This window comes from Convolutriloba macropyga, chromosome 10 (genome assembly GCF_964194025.1).
Source record: "Convolutriloba macropyga chromosome 10, txConMacr16.3, whole genome shotgun sequence".
NCBI lineage: Eukaryota > Metazoa > Xenacoelomorpha > Acoela > Convolutidae > Convolutriloba > Convolutriloba macropyga.
In genome coordinates this window covers 60,923,448-60,940,771 of record NC_134477.1, presented here as the reverse complement: position 1 = coordinate 60,940,771, position 17,324 = coordinate 60,923,448, and the positions used below count along the sequence as shown (strand labels likewise).

At 34.6% G+C, this 17,324-nt stretch overlaps 1 protein-coding gene across 3 annotated transcripts in view; it reads left to right on the top strand.

Moving 5' to 3' along the window:
• The window catches only part of LOC142348787 (uncharacterized), a 68,884-nt gene that overhangs the window by 30,043 nt on the left and 21,517 nt on the right, over positions 1 to 17,324 (top strand). For all 3 annotated transcript variants that reach the window (XM_075400286.1, XM_075400285.1, XM_075400284.1), the window contains one exon: positions 8,113 to 8,390. In XM_075400286.1, coding sequence (XP_075256401.1) covers positions 8,113 to 8,390 — 278 coding nt within the window. The remainder of the gene's footprint in view (positions 1 to 8,112; positions 8,391 to 17,324) is intronic.

Sequence of the window (17,324 nt, the reverse complement as noted above, 5' to 3'; positions counted from 1 at the left end):
AATTAATGGCTTTCATGTCTTTGGAAATAAATTTTTTTCGATAAAAACAAGTTTTACATAATCTTGCTTTTTTCTTTTTGTCTAATTGTTACCTAGTTTAATTAATGAGAGGTCACATAATACATTTCAGGGAAAGGTGTCAAAGGTGATTGGTGTCACAAAATCTAATGTTTTAAGAGAGTTCGTTATGAATTTACTGGCTTCCACACGGGTTTTTCACAAAAAAAAGTAAATGAGTTTTTGATTTTTGTCATATTTGTCGTTCTTTTTGTAGACGTAAGTCATATTCTGGATAATTGCAGGTCTCAAGGGCTTCTTTTGGATGAACGAACGAACCTATTTAATTTTTCATTTTGTAGTTAATGGCTTTCATGACTTTTTTTTCGAAAGAAAAAAAGTATTACATAATTTTGCATTTTTTTGTTTTTTGTCCAATTGTTGCTTATTTTCATTATTGAGTTGCCAAATAAAGCAGTATCGATGTTCGAAGAAGGCGCAATCGATAATATTTTGGGAGCCAAAGTTTGGCTTTACGGCTTCCAACGCATTTTCTGGCAAGTTTTAATTGATTTTTAGTTTGTTGTCTATTTGTTGTTCTTTTTGTAACTGCATAAAAAATTGAATGACAAGAGTTCTTAATTCCCTTCTATAGAAGCATTGGTAATTGTAAACCAATGGGATAATTTAGTTGATTCCTAATGGTTTTAATTACTTTGAAATTAACTGTTTTTTTTTAAATTCATCGAATTTTCTAACTTTGAAGTTTCTGTTCTTTTTTGTCTAATTGTTACCAAGCTTTATTATGAACTGGTGAATAACCATTTTTTTCTGGTGAATTACAAGTTATTTTGTTTATTTTTGATTTTATCTTACGCTATTTTTGACTTTGTTATTATGTTTTGTTTTTTAAAACGGACATAATTTTTTTGATGTAATTAATGTTTGTTGTTCTTGTTTGATTTTGCTGTTCGTCTTGACTCGCTTCCTTAATTTTGACATAACTCGATAATCTAATGAATAATAATTTACTCCACTGAGTTATTTGCTATGGAGGCTGTCTTTTCGTTCATACACCAATTACTGAAAAATAATTGAATTTTTGGGTTTTTCTATCTGTTCCTTATTTGGTAGACACTTATGCCAAAATTGTGGATGAGCGGGGTCAGAACCTCATGTGCAATCGCACATTACCGAGCCTCCTTGTTTATTTTTTATTGTCCTTTTAGCTATGAAAACCGGGGAAATTAGTAACACAGATTGTGGATTACACAAATGTGAATTAAGGTCATCGAGTTTCGGAATTAAAATACTGGATTTGGTGGCCAGATTCCGATTTTCAACTCAGAAAACTTAGCGCAACTCTAAAAAATTTTCCAGTAAATTCCATTTTTGCAGAATTCGGGTCTCAAAGGATGTAGCCTGAACGCAGTTTAGGCTATCCGAATTCTACAAAACGGCCAAACTCAATTCAAGTGTGCCTATGCTGTAGAATTATTAACTCGTGGATATCCATAATAAACGAGGAATTTATAAGGGGAAAATCCGACAGAAAAAAAGACAAAGTTAAAATTGAAATAATTGAAATTATATGCGATAGAAATTGCCTTAAGCAAATTATCCGCACCTCCTTCACGAACGTCATTGAAACCGATTTTTTTAATAGTAATTTTAATGATAAAAAAGCGCTTATGAAATTGTTTTAATAGCCAATCTGCTTTTTCTGCTTTCTACAAAATCATATATGGCAAAAAAATCTATTGTTGCATTGTTACTAACGCTCCAAAATCCCTGCTAAGCAGCAGTTTCCTGTAATTAGGCACAAATTATTAGTCTCTACTACAGATGAAAACTTTCCACATGTGGAAGAAAAAATGATATATAAAAAATCCAGTTTACAATCAATAAACTTATCATTTCTTAACCACTGTATGGTCTTCAATTTTCCATAAAGTAAACAAAACCCCCATTTCAACTTTGAATTTTGGTCGTCATAATTTGTTCGGTTGTGATAGTTTCACATCAATCCCACGGGCAACTAAGGCATGGCAAAACGCGCTAAGCGTGCAGCTCGCTAAAATTCAAGCAAGTAGGGGATTATTTCCCATTTAAAGTTAAGTGGAAGTTTTTTCTTGGATTTACGGCTTCCAAAGCATATTCTGGCAAGTTTTAATTGATTTTTAGTTTGTTGTCTATTTGTTGTTCTTTTTGTAACTGCATAAAAAATTGAATGACAAGAGTTCTTAATTCCCTTCTAAAGAAGCATTGGTAATTGTAAACCTATGGGATATTTTAGTTGATTCCTAATGGTTTTAACTACTTTGAAATTAACTGTTTTTTTAAATTCAGCGAATTTTCTAACTTTAAAGTTTCTGTTCTTTTTTGTCTAATTGTTACCAAGCTTTTTTATAAACTGGAGAATAACCATTTTTTTCTGGTGAATTACAAGTTAGTTTGTTTATTTTCGGTTTTATCTGACGCTATTTTGACTTTGTTAATAAGTTTTGTTTTTTAAAACGGACATAAATTTTTTGATATAATTGATGTTTGTTGTTGTTGTTTGTTTTTGCCGTTCATCTTCGCTCGCTTTCTTAATATCGGCATATCTCTGCAATCTAATGCATTATTTTTTACTCCAATGAGTTATTTGCTTTGGAGGCTGTCTTTTCGTTCTAACACCAGTTTTTTTTGAAAAATACTTGAATTTTTTGTGTTTTTCTATCTGTTCCTCATTTGTTAGACAATTATGCCAAAATTGTGGATGAGCGGGGTTGGAACCTTATGTGCGTTCGACATTACCGAGCCGCCTTGTGTAGATAAACCGTGGTCTGAAATTTACTTGGGGGAATAACTGAATCTGTCGCTAAAAATTGAGATGAAATGATAGGCATGTTTTAAGATCAATCAATATTCTTTGTTATTGGTAATTTTTTCACACTGGACTCAAAGGAAACAATAATTTTAAATTATTAAACCTAAATTGGATAAAATTTATCCATGAAATTGAAAAATTTGCTAGTGCCAATTTTGGAATTGAGTTCTTTCGCCGTTCTCATGAATTTCTCGTAATTCAAATTGCTTTGAGGATCTTTATTCCAAATGCATTGAAAATGGTTCAAAAACAAATACGCAGAAGAATCTAGCTTTTTCCTTTTCTAAGCTTCTTAACAAACTTTCCGCTTCTTTTATTTTTGGTCATTTGATTACAGATATTTTTCAAAAACCGCGTCGATTTGGGCTCACAGTAAAGAAATGCCTCTCCATCTAAACTGCTCTATTTGATGTATTACATATTACGCAAAATTTTATTATAAGCTTACGGTTCAGATAAGTTGTGATTTGTCATTAAATTGCTTATATAAATTCTCCTCCAGAATTGTCTCTTTTTTTCCAATACAGGAGGCAATTGCTGCACAGATCAGTTATTTGCAAGGTGAATTTTATTTCAAAGGTTAGAACAAATGAAGATTGTTGGAAGACTGTAATAAAGAAATATAGAATTGAGTGCAATCAGGCGCTTGGTTTTTTTTTAAAAAAAACAAATTGTTTTCTTCGATAATTTGACTGCGTTGAAAACTTTACTACAAATAGATGGTAGGTCAGTAAAAAAAATGGAACAAAACAAGGAGAATTACTGTCTTTTGCCTTGCACAAATAAGACACAAAAAAGGAGACGATAATCTCAATCCATTTTTTAAATTCTATTACAATGATTCAGAAAAATTTTGCCCAAAGATTAGATTTTTGGGTTCCCCGAGTAATTTTCAGCGTACCACAGAGATGAGAATAAAGGTAGTTTGTACTGCCAAAAAAAATATTTTGTTGATATGTGGATTAGGACAATTGAAAGGCAAGTATAAAACCCATTGATGAGAAACCGCTATTCTGATATGTGATGGTTCGTAAACGTCATCGGTCTGCAACGACAGTTTTCAATTTTCATACGAAAGAACGAAACACATGAAACTGTCTCAAAACACGCAGCTGCAAAACGCCGACAGTCTAAAGTGCCAGAAGTATATTTTTGTGATACGACAAAATGAGTGTTCAGAAGCAGAACGCAGATTTTTTAAATGTTTAATTCTGTAAATACTGTTAATCATTTTTAATAGGGCGATGATAGCTGCAAAAAAAAACGAATGATTCATAGCCTGTGACTTACTTGGCTGGGTCGAAAAAATTTTGCATAAAATTGCTTTGTTTCACCTGTATTTCAAACGTTTACTGGTCCCCAACTAAATATGCTAAACATGCTTGGATAGAAATAGGGGCCGACTCAAAATCTGTCACTATTGTAACAAACATGCATTAATCGTACTTGTGAACATATTGAATATTTCAATAGAAACTATTTAAGATATTAAGTCAAAGTGCGGTTCACAAGTTCAATGCATTAAGATACAGAACGTGAACACCAGCATCAAAAAAGAATAAATATGGTCAAAATTTCTGGAACCAGTTTAATGATGGAACATCAAAATAATATTTGTGCCTTTCAAACAACGAGAAATGTGGGGTCTTTCTCATTTAAGCCCCGCACCCCGCAATATTATAGGCCCCCCTTATGATATAACTACCATGATGGGGGGGGGGCTATATGTTTTATGAACACTGAACGAGGGGGGGGGGGGCTATATGTTTTATGAACACTGAACGAGGGGGGGTTGCTAAAAAGGGAAAGACTAGGAATTTACGACATTTACCGGACATTTACGACCAAAACTCAGTTAGTTATCTTTTGTTTCAAACGTAAGAAAGCTTCGGTGCCTTCGGTATCATTGTTATGGAACGCAAGAGAGGTTTGCTATTGTCGGTTTTGTACGCAAGAAAATTTCGGTAGGTACGGTTTCAAAAAACTTGGCTAGATTCGCATATGAGCTAAAGATAATATTGGTATGTTCAGCTCATACAGACGATATCTTATGTTTAAAACCGACGGTTTCTGGACCAGGAATGCAAATTAGAACAATTGAATTGCTTAAATGGGTTGAGGTTTACTTATTGGAGAATATTGCAAGCATTAAAAATAAACACATTTTACCTAGTGCACGCAATTTTAGTAAATTAAAAAAAAGGTTGTCTTGATATGCTATTCGTTTCCACCCAGGTCGATATCTAGACTTTAAGAAGAGAAAAGTTTAGGGGAACTATATTGACCCAAATTACTCGGCCCAACACAAGCCTACAGACAATACAAACTCTTTCCCTCCATTGTAAAGTACAGTTGAAAATTTCTGAGTTATTAAAAAGAGCAGTTTTTAAGATAATGAAGACAGATAATATGAAAAAATTAATATGTGACCAAAACGCATAAAAACACAAAAAACGCACAAGAAGATTGAAGAGTTTGTCGATCATAATTTTTCTGGTATTCTTTGCAGTAAAATTGTTAAACGTCCAGTTTTCGAATAAAACAAAAAATAGCGAACAAACCTCAGACAAAAAATTGCAAAATATCAAATTTGAAATACTGAGAAATTTTTTTTAACCTTGCACAAAACACATAGAAATGTCTCTTATGGTCCTTTTGAAATAATTTTATGTCTCAAAAACTTTTGTTAATGATAGTTAACGGATGTTGGATTACTAGTGCAACTAGCTAAAAATTTCCTTGCGAAGTGAAGCAGAAAATGTAGATGCGAATGTCAAAAATTTCTATTAACAGATCTATTATCGAAAGATGTGTTTAAAACTATTACAGACTGATAAGAATGCTCAACTGATCCATGTTCACGTCAGAACAAAATGTGACGTACGTCGTACAATTTTTATTGCAGAAAAAAATTGAAAATTAGGTCAATTAGTATTGAAATACTGCCACGAAAATGAATAGTGTGTTGGATTTGACTATGTGAAAAAGCAAGCAATGTAGGAATTTTTGGCAACAGAAAAGTTTGTAAGCGTAAATACAGATAGAAATTTAGTCTTACTTAAATTTGTAAAGATTTGATCAACCAATTTTTATTCCAATTTTGTTAAAAATTGGTAAAATGGCAGAAAAGCAATAAAATTGTAACTTTATATCTTTGTCTTATATACTGGAAATTCCCAGTGAAGGTGAAAATCACCCTGTTGTGAAAGTCACCCTGTTGTTCAAAATAATATTTGAAAGTCACCCTGTTGTTCACAAAAATTCGTGAAAGTCACCCTGTTGTGAAAGTCACGCTGTTTTGAAAGCCATCCTATTGTGAAAAGCACCCTGCTGTTCACAAAAAACTCGTGAAAGTCACCCTGTTGTTCACAAAAATTCGTGAAAGTCACCCTGTTGTGAAAGTCACCCTGTTGTGATAGTCACCCTGTTGTGAAAGTCAACCTGTTGTGAAAGTCATCCTGATGTGAAAGTCACCCTGTTGTGAAAGTCACCCAGTTGTGAAAGTCACCTGGTTGTGAAAGTCACCCTGTTGTGAAAGTCACCCTGTTGTGAAAGTCACCCTGTTGTTCACAAAAAACTCGTGAAAGTCACCCTGTTGTTCACAAAAATTCGTGAAAGTCACCCTGTTGTGATAGTCACCCTGTTGTGAAAGTCAACCTGTTGTGAAAGTCACCCTGATGTGAAAGTCACCCTGTTGTGAAAGTCACCCAGTTGTGAAAGTCACCTGGTTGTGAAAGTCACCCTGTTGTGAAAGTCACCCTGTTGTGAAAGTCACCCTTTTGTGAAAGTCACGCTGTTGTTCACAAGAACTCGTGAAAGTCACCCTGTTGTTCACAAAAATTCATGAAAGTCACCCTTTTTGTGAAAGTCAGGCTGTTGTAAAAGTCACCCTGTTGTGAAAGTCACCCTGTTGTAAAAGTCACCCTGTTGTGAAAGTCACCGTGTTGTGAAAGTCACCCTGATGTTAAAGTCACCCTGTTGTTCACAAAAACTCGTGAAAGTCATCCTGCTGTTAACAAAAAATCGTGAATGTCACCATGTTTTGAAAATCACCCTGTTGTGAAAGTCACTCTGTTGTGAAAAGCACCCTGTTGTGAAAATCAACCTGTTGTGAACGTCACCCTGTTCTTCACAAAAACTCGTGAAAGTCACCCTGTTGTTCACAAAAACTCGTGAAAGTCACCCTGTTGTTCACAAAAATTCATGAAAGTCACCCTTTTTGTGAAAGTCAGGCTGTTGTAAAAGTCACCCTGTTGTGAAAGTCACCCTGTTGTAAAAGTCACCCTGTTGTTCACAAAAACTCGTGAAAGTCACCCTGTTGTTCAGAAAAATTCGTGAAAGTCACCCTGTTGTGAAAGTCACTCTGTTGGGAAAGTCACCCTGTTGTGAAAGTCATACTGTTGTGAAAGTCACCCTGTTGTTCACAAAAGTTCGTGAGAGTCACCCTGTTGTTCACAAAAATTTCAACCACAAAACTTCAAGAAAAGCTCCATTGTTCTACGCTTTACGGGTTTTCTGAGGTTACCAGTCATGTTTCCCTACCTCAATTTTTATCAACCATGTTGAAATGAGAGTACAAAGAGAAACCGAGTTTTCGCCCGTATCGAGACCAGAGGTATATCGTGCGAGATCCTTTAAGGTTTTTTTTCATAAACTGTATATCACATGAACGCAGAATGCTACCGAAATATTGTTGCATGTGTTTTAAGAATGTATTAAGACAAACAAACTAGTATATAAATTTATTTTCATAAAAAATTTCTTTAACCTAGTCAGCTGAACTTGAACCGTTACTGTTCCATTGTTTCAGTTACTGCTTATAATTTGGGATCCATTTCAAAACTTTATTTTTTCTTCAGAACACATGATTACATTACTAAATCGTTTTTTAATAATTAACTCTGCTATATGAAAATATCTTTTATGTCTCTTATATATCTTGTGCTCCACTTCTTTTTACACTCAAACATTCTTACGACGTCATGCAACGTTTTGGTGGAAAAGTTTGTGAGACAAGGTAAGGTCTTGTAAGATCTCGCAAGATAACTGTTCTAAAACCCCTGGCGCTCCCTCCCTCTTATGAAACGGAAAAGAATTAGCTGATAGTTTAGAAAACATTAATACTTATTTAACATAATCAGAGGTCTTGACTTTGTTCCCCAACCTCACACCGTTGTCTAATGGAAAGAAGTAAAGAAACTGCACAGAAAATCTAGATATTTAATTTTCAACATTGTTTTTAGGCTACCTCGCTCAGTTTCGACGGGACATTATTTTCAAGAAGGAGCTCTTAGAATTGGCTGACAAAGTTTTAAAGAATGTTTTGAGAGACAACAATTGCTCAAGAGCAGACGAAGGAAATGCTGTCAGGTCTTCAGACGTTATATGCACACTAGTGGCAGTTCATTTGCGAATGGGTGATTACGATGAACGGCTAATCAGACTGGGTCGAGATGCCAGCATCATTCAGAACTCAACATACATCCCCAATTGCTTCAAATACGTCACTGACAAATATACGGTTATACAAAAAATCCAATTCTGATCCCTCCCTATTATGTGTTTATATATAACTAAAACACTCACGTGCACATTTTAAAATGTCGAAAGTCTGCACTGCCAGAAGTTGCTACTTAGCCAGAAGTCGAATATCGTTGACTTTCGTCATTTTAAAACGTGCGCGTTTCGTGTTTTAAGCATGGTTAAGTGACTCCGCATGGTTAAGTCACTTCGAAATTCTGACTTAATATCTCGAAGCGCTCCGCAGTTCTCGATAAACGCCAGAAGTTCTCAGTGACTTCAAGCAGAGTCACTTAACCATTACTTGATATAGTGATATACAAATTTTAGTTTCGTTCCACCTGTGATTAGCATTGCTTTTGTCCACACACGGTAATGGAATCATAAACTTTGTTCAAGGGGGCCAGAATGACGTGTGCGACCCAGGCCCGCTCGGATCTGAATGACCTGCGTCGCGCACTGGGGGGGGGGGGGTGGTGTGCATAAGACCAACTTGGTGGCACATTGGGTTGCCAGAACTACTTGAGCAAGCACTGATGGTGGAAGACCTGCTGGGGGTGTCCCCAGTTTGAGGTGCCATCCGGAAGTGACCTCTGATCATACCAGTTCAACGCACATGGTATGTTCCCAGACCGAAATTACAGGGTCTGGTATTTGGTTCGAGCGCACAATAGTATGATCAGAGGTCACTTCGGTCTGGGGATGGTATGATCAGAGGTCACTTCGGTCTGGGGATGGTATGATCAGAGGTCACTTCGTCTGGGAATGGTATGATCAGAGGTCACTTCGTCTGGGGATGTTATGGTCAGAGGTCACTTCAGGATGGGAATAGTCTCATCGGAGGCGGATTCAAGCGCACATTAGTCAGATCAGAGACCATTTCGAGCGATTTTCGTTTTCGATTGGTTTCGAAGTTGGTTCTGCCAAGAGGCAACAAAAAGAAGCCTTCTGATCATAGACACATCAGAGTCTGCTGGCTTTGATCAGAACCAAAGGGGTCCAGCTGATAGAAAATGCTGGTCCCCTGATAATGAAAGTTTAATTAACTGTAGAACACGACGTTTTATATGGAAAGCTGTCTAACTTCATTCATTGAGTTCGAAATATGCACTAATGGTATACAAAATAAACTTTTTTCTCAGCAGTTGTGTTTTCTTTTTTCAGCAATACTTTTAGAATGGTCTTTTCTTTCGATGAATTTAATAATGCAATCATCAGTTTTTATGAAATGAATACAATATAACAAAATTAAAGAAACTCTTCCATGGTGAAAACCATTCACTGATCAGACACAATTGAGTCTGATCAGAGGTGATTTCAAGCGCACAATCGTCTGGACGATGATCCGGGTTTGGTCTGGGCCATGGTCGCTTATTCATCTGGACAACGGTCTGGTTTCGGTCTGATCAGATGTCGTTTCCGTCTGGGAAGGTCTGATCAGAGACACTGTTGAGCGCACTTCAAGCGCACACGGTGTTTTGAGCGCACTTTAGTCTGATCAGAGGAGACTTTGGTCTGGCATGGTCTGATCAGAGGTTACTTTCGTCTGGAACGGCCTAATCAGAGATCACTTCCATATGGCACTCCAAACTGTATCCGGATTGACAATTTTGACCGTTGAATTAACAGTAATCATTGTTACAATGTACTGTTTTCTCAAAACAGCGATCGATCTGTGTATATCATTTCTGAGTACTTCAGTAGAAAACATTAGTTTCAAACAGAGAATTACTTTCCGCTCAAAAATAGTTATTAGAACTCAGTCTTCGATGTTACTCAAATAAAAAGGAAAGTGCTCTTCAAAAAACAGACCCTTGGTGGTCGATTACCTCTTAGATTTTTTGGTGACTGTCTTCTTTTGGCCCCTTTGGTTATTAGCAGGATTTCATGTTTCTGAGAGGGCTTCTGATTAAACCGTACATACAGTGGAAACCCGTACATACATTATTCGACTTATTAAACCGTATATACATTATTCGACTAAAGAAGTTAGGAAGTTCACATGAACCGTAGAATCCACGTTCAATTGTCTTTTGCTTTGGCCCTTTTAGAAAACCTACAAGTTGCTTAGTTTCCTCTTTTAAGGGTATTTGGTTGTATGCCGAACAAAGATCGCTTGTTGTGAATTATTTTCCCTTCAATGTAGACAATAAGGTTCCAATAGGTTCAAGAGGCCCGAATTTTGTACTCAAATCTGCGATTGAAGTCAATTATCTTGGATCTACCGCAAATTCAACAGTGTTCCCCTTGGTAAGGATAATAAATGGATTAATAAATTCTGATCCCTTTTCTGTTTCATTACCCATTTCTCAGGTGATATCTGTTTTAAACATTTGATCTAGCATGCTCCTATTTGTTTGATAGTGTAGAGGCACGTTAGAGGGTCTTTGTTTTGCAAGAGCTGAATTTTGTAAGAGCTTGAAATAAAACTTTTGATTACTTTTCCGTACATCATCTTTGTGCTTTGAGTGCACGTCTTTGTTTTCAATGAGGACGCTCAACTAGTGAGTTAATTTTTTATTATTGATGTTTCGCCAAGTTTTTGCTGAAGTCAAACTTTTAAGGAATTTTTTTAAGGATTCACGCAGGCGATGTTATCAATGACAGACAATTCCGGTTGTTGTTTTTTTTCAATTTCTTCCAAAGTGTGACCGTTTTCTATGGTAACCATGCAAAATTGAGGATTATTTAGCATGATTGCAAATTCTCTTTCTTTTATAATACATTGAGCATTGTATGAGTTGATACCGTTTTCCTGCATTTTACTACCCATTACAAACAAATATCTTTTTTGGAAGAATTCGTATCGGGTTCTGGTCGACATGACTCGTGCTGATTTTGGTGATAATGGTAGGTGTTGGTCAAGAGTTACAATTGTAAAACACTGATGTATAGGTAGCTCTTGGGTTGAAATCGGGAAAGTAGCACAGAACTTCCCGGAAAAATATTCGAGAAGATATTTCAATGGAACTTAAAGTATTTTCAAAAAATCCCTTCTCAAAAAATTGTCCGCATCCTATTTTTGCCGATACCCATGGGACAACACTTACTTGTTATTTGACCGAGTAGTCTTAATTTTAGACCATTTACTGCAAGAGAATGTTTTCTTCGAATTTTTGAGATCGAGTTTTTGTGTTTTGCAGATTTCAAATTAAGTGTGTCAATTGAGGCTCCAGTGTCTGGCAAGAACTGAATTTCTAAAGCGTTATTTTTATGTATGTCTTTAGAATTGATCTGAAAGAATACAAAAATATGAATAATGCTCTTTAGTGTTTGTATTAGCAGTGATAATTGACACTTTTTTGACATTTTTTCAGTTCAAATAGATGTTGTTGTTATTTTTGTCGACATAGTATCCTACTTGAATCTGACTAAGGAAATGAACACTACTGCTTTGCCCACGACTATTTTCCCTAGAAACATTTGTTTCTCCAGAGAGATTCGGGTTTCAATCGTGACTATCACGAACGCGATCCCTGTCATATGATCTATCTTTGTATCGTTGATTATTCGGCGTCTGCCTGTCTTGACTATATGATCTATTAGTTTGATAATTATTTTTATTATATCTATCATTACGTTGTCGGTTTTGTGACCCACTCTCTGATTATGATAGGTTCTAAGTCGGTTAGACTGACTTGATGGGTGTGGAGACTGATGTCTACAACGTGAGGGGAAACTATTCTTATTGTATTTCCTTGGATTTGATTATAAAATTTTCTACTATTTTGCTGGTAATTTTGGTTCTTTTTGTAACTTAAATGATTGTTGAGGACTGCGATTCTGCCAGCATTTTTGAGTGATTTTTTCTTGATATTGGGGAAGTGATCGGTTACAGTTTCTAAAATCTGTATTTAAAACAGTAAGCTATTGTGTGACCTGAGCGATTGCGAAAATTACAAAACCAAGGTAATTTTTGTTTTAGAACTGGGGATTACCTATTCTATTGTTGTTTGTGTAGGTGGTGTTTTTTTGGGTCTTCAAGAAGGCTATTAAATTCTTTGAGCTGTTTTTTTCCTCAACTGCTATAGGTTTTCTGTACTTTCGGAAGAAGTACCGACGAATTCACTGCTCGTTTTGTAATTTAGATCGTTATGTATTACATAGGCCTGCATTTTTTGCCAAATTGTGACCGTGTTTTTTAGTAGCAACTGATGGGCTTTTTGTTTAAATGATGGTGGCATAAGACCTCTCACAAAGAATTTCATGCATTTCAATGTTCGATTGTTAGCATTAAATTCAAGATCAGTCAATCCTTCTTCTATTGAAATTGTTAGTCTGTGTATAAAAGTACCTTTGCCGTTTTAAGATTTCTACTTCGATAGGTTTTCTGTATTTGTCTTTAGTTTCAGTAAATCTGTTGATAATTTGATCGCAGCTAGCGATTCAAAGTACTGAGTTGTACGTCCTCGTTAAACGGAAACAAAAATGGTTCTTCGTCATGCATCATCCATCGCCTGCGAGTCTGGGTCTGCATGGCGTGCTCCCAGAGAGAACGGTTTTTTTCTTTGTATTACATTGACAAGACTCTTTAGCGTCTCCAGATGGATCTATCTCTTTGAAATTTTCTGTGGCAATGTCAGGGCATGCAACGCGTTTGCCATGATAGTGTAGAATATTCATTTGCTTTTTATTGTAGAGATTAAATACCTAACTGAAAATTTGAAAAGATGTTTAGAATTTACTGAGTACCTTTAATTTTGGAAAATTAAACTTAGGAGACGACTTAACATTGAAACTGTTTGTTTTTCCACAAACTCAATTTTTGTTGGACCGTTCAATGATTGTAATACAAATTTAAACTTTTTCCAATTGTTTGTGCTCAATATATCGATCCACGAACGTCTATCTGACTGTGCATCGGCATAGTTTAATAATCAACTGTATATTACGTCCAAAAATTTAATTTCAAAACAGTATGGATTGTAGTTTTGTATCCCGCCGAAATTATATTGCGTCATTTTTTCTTTTTCTAGTATTAATTCAAAGAAGTGTGTGGTCAAAGTGGATATCGTAATTTTTTGGCTTTGCTCTTTCATTGAAAAGTGTAACAACTGGCTATGGCTATTCATAAACATTTACAGAACTGGGTTTTTTTTACAGAGCTACCAATTTCTGTAGAAAATAAAACTTCGCTAAAATTAGTGTTTTAATATTTAAATGTTATGTAAATACGCTTGGTAACTGGTAGAAACCTACGTGTGTTGTTGTCTTCCTTAACTGTAAAATTTAAGTGATGAACGTCTTTTTGTATATGCGTCATATAAAAGTGGTTATTCTAATTTTTGTAAAGGTTATTTCTTTTTTTGGAAAATTTTAATTAAAATGTAAAAAAAATTAAAACATGAATTATACGATAAAGGAGTTCTTATACTATTTTTTTTCTGTATTATGAATTTTTGTTCCTGATAGAATTTAGTTAGCTTACGCTTTAATGTAATATTTAAAAAATCGTTCTTGCTAAGATCAAAATTTACAGTGATTTACTGAGCGTCTTTTTGGATATTTTGGGCGAATTTTCTTGTTATTTTTCGTTTTTGCACTAACTTTTGAGGTGAATTTGTCGTTAATTTGTGTAGTTTTCACGGCAAGAGTGGTTAAAAACCAAAAATCTGCGTTAAAATTGTGAAGTTCCACATTAATTTGCTTATTAACTGGCCCGAAATGCAAACTGTTTCCGTGCAAACAGAATCTTTTCTCAAAATTTGTGCAAAATTTGGCTAAATTTGGGCCAAATTAATCAAATCATTTTCTTGAGGGGGTAGAAGGGGGGGTGACTTCTGGTTATAATACAGCCAAAAAGTGTGCAAACACAACGATTTTAGTGAAAACTTGGCAAAAACTAGATATATATTACGCGGAACACACTTTAGGGGAAGAAAATTGGCTAACTTTATTTTAAATAGTATAATTTTGTCAAATATTAGACAAAAGTGCAGTGAAAATAGGACATATATTACTCTGAATATGGTTTGGGGGATAAGTTGTTTTTAAATTTAGGTTGACTAATGTGAAATTACCTCGATATTGGGTAGGTGATCGGTTACAGTTTTTGAAATCTTTATTTAAAACTGTAAGCTAAGAACTCTATTCAATTCTTTGAGCCGTTTTTTTTTCCTCAACTGCTAAATGGTTGTCTGTACCATTGGAAAAAGTACCGGTGAATTCACTGCTCATTTTGTAATTTAGATCGTTATGTATTACATAGGCCTGCAAATGTTGCCAAATTGTGATCGTGTTTTCTAGTAACAACTGATGGGCTTTTTGTTTATATGATGGTGGCGTAAGACCTCTCACAGAGAATTCCGTGCATTTCAATGTTCGATAGTTAGCTTTAAATTCAGAATCGGTCAATCCCTCTTCTTTTGAAATTGTTAGTGTTTGTAAAAAACTTTTATGAAGTTCGTACGGTCGCGGTTTTAGGTTTTCTACTTCGATACGTTTTCTGTATTTGTCTTTAGCTTCAGTAAATCTGTTGATAATTTGATCGCAGCTAGCAATTCAAAGTGCTGAGTTGTACGTCCTCGTTAAACGGAAACAAAAATGGTTCTTCGTCATGCATCACCCATCGCCTGCGAGTCTGGGTCTGCATGGCGTGCTCCCAGAGAGAACGGGGTTTTTGTCTTTGTATTAAATTGACAAGACTCTTTAGCGTCTCCAGATGGATCTAATTCTTTGAAATTTTCTGTGGCAATGTCAGGGCATGCAACCACGTTTGCCGTGATAGTGCAGAATATTCATTTGCTTTTTAGTGTAGAGGTTTAATACCTAACTGTAAATATGAAAAGATGTTTAGAATTTACTGAGTACATTTAGTTTTGGAAAATTAAATTTAGGAGACGACTTAACATTGAAACTGTTTGTTTTTCCACAAACTCAAATTTTGTTGGACCGTTCATTGATTGTAATATAAATTAAACATTTTTCCCATTGTTTGTGCTGAATATATCGATCCACGAATGTCTATTTGACTGTGCATCGGCATAGTTCAATAATCAGGGGTAAGTTCCGTCCAAAAATTCAATTTCAAAACATTATGGATGGTAGTTTTGTATCCCGCCGAAATTATATTGCGTCAACTTTTCTTTTTCTTGTATTAATTTAAAAAAATGTGTGGTCGAAGTGTATATCGTAATTATCGAAGTGTATTTTGGCTTTGTTCTTTCATAGGAAATTGTAACAACCTTCTATGGCCATTAATAAACGTTCACAGAATTGGGTATTTCTTTTACTGCGCTGCCACTTTCTAGAGCATATGAAACTTTGCTAAAAATAGAGTTTATATTTTTAAATATTATTTAAATACGCTTTCTAGTTTATTTTGTTAACTGGTAGATAAATGCTAAGTATGTTCCATTTAAGTTAGTAAAATAAAAAAAAAATTTACGTGTGTTATTGTCTTTCTTAATAGTTTTATTTAATCGATGAACGTATTTTTGTATATACGTCATATAAAAGTGATTATTCTACTTTTCATTTTCGTAGAGGTTATTTTTAGTAATTTTTTTAAAGAAAATTGTAACCAAAACGTAAAAAAATATTAATACGGGAATTTTAAAAAATTACGAGTCAATTACGATAAAAGAGTATATCTATTTTTTTGCTGTATTATGAATTTTAGTTCATGATAGAATTTTGTTAGCTTACGCTTTTTATGTAGTTTTTTACACACCTGCTAAATAGTATCAAAATTAAGAGTGTTTTACTGAGCGTATTTGTAGATATTTTGGGCAAATTTTCTGGTTATTTTTTGCCTTTGTTCTGACTTTTGAGGTAAATTGGTCATTAATTTTTGTAGTTCTCACGGCAAGAGTGGTTAAAATCCAAAAAATCCGCGTTAAAATTGTAAAGCTTTACCCTAATTGGTCTTTTAACTGGCCAGAATTGCAAACTGTTTCCGTGCAAACATATTATTTTCTCAAAATTTTTGCAAAATTTGGCTAATTTTGGGACAATTCAATCAAATCCGGTTCTTAGGGGGTTGAAATGGGAGGGGGGTGAGTGATTTCAGTTTGATATATAGCCAAATAGTGTGCGAGCACAAAGATTTTAGCGAAAATGTGGCAAAAATTAGATTATATATATATATATATATATATATATATATAAATTTATATTACGCTCACGCGGGACACTCCTTGGGCGAAGAGATTTGGCTAAATTTTGATTAAATAGTATAATATTGCCAAATATTAGACAAAAGTTCAGTGAAAATAGGACATATGTTACTCTGAATATGTTTTGGGGGATAAATTGTGTTTAAAATTAGGTTCACTAATGTAAAAATACCACAATTCAACTGCAAATTGGGAAAAATTAGATGAATTTTAGGCAAATTTGGTTTTGGTAGACAAAAATTGGTTGGTTTTTTTTAAGAGTGAATTTTATTAAATTTAACCGTAAAGTTGTTAAAATTCGTGTCAAATGTAAATTATTTGGGTTTTGGGGGGAAGAATTCTAGCTAAAATTGTGCAAGTTTACGATAAATACGTTTTGGGGGATCGAATCTCGTTGAGTTTTGTTTATTCAAAGGAAAAATAACAAATGTTATCAATAAATTGGTTAAAAATTGGATGAAATTTAGTGCACAATAGTTTTGGCGGGAAGAAAGATTAAGAGATTTGTGTTGGATAATGAAAATACTAATATTCAACCAGATTTTTGATCAAAATTGGCTTAAAATTAGGGTAAAACGGTTTTGGGGGGAATGATTCAGGTAAAATTTCGGCTATAAAGTATGCAAATATTTAAGTTTCTACATAAACAAACTAAAAATTGGAAATAAATTACCACAAGCCGAATCAGAACAATTATACCAGAGAAGTGACTCAACCGCCTGTCTGTATCCCTGTGTAAGTTTATTATATTTTGGCGAAAAAATGATGTAAATCACTCTATTTGTCTTCACTGTAGTGTGCGTTCACTGCTGTATCAC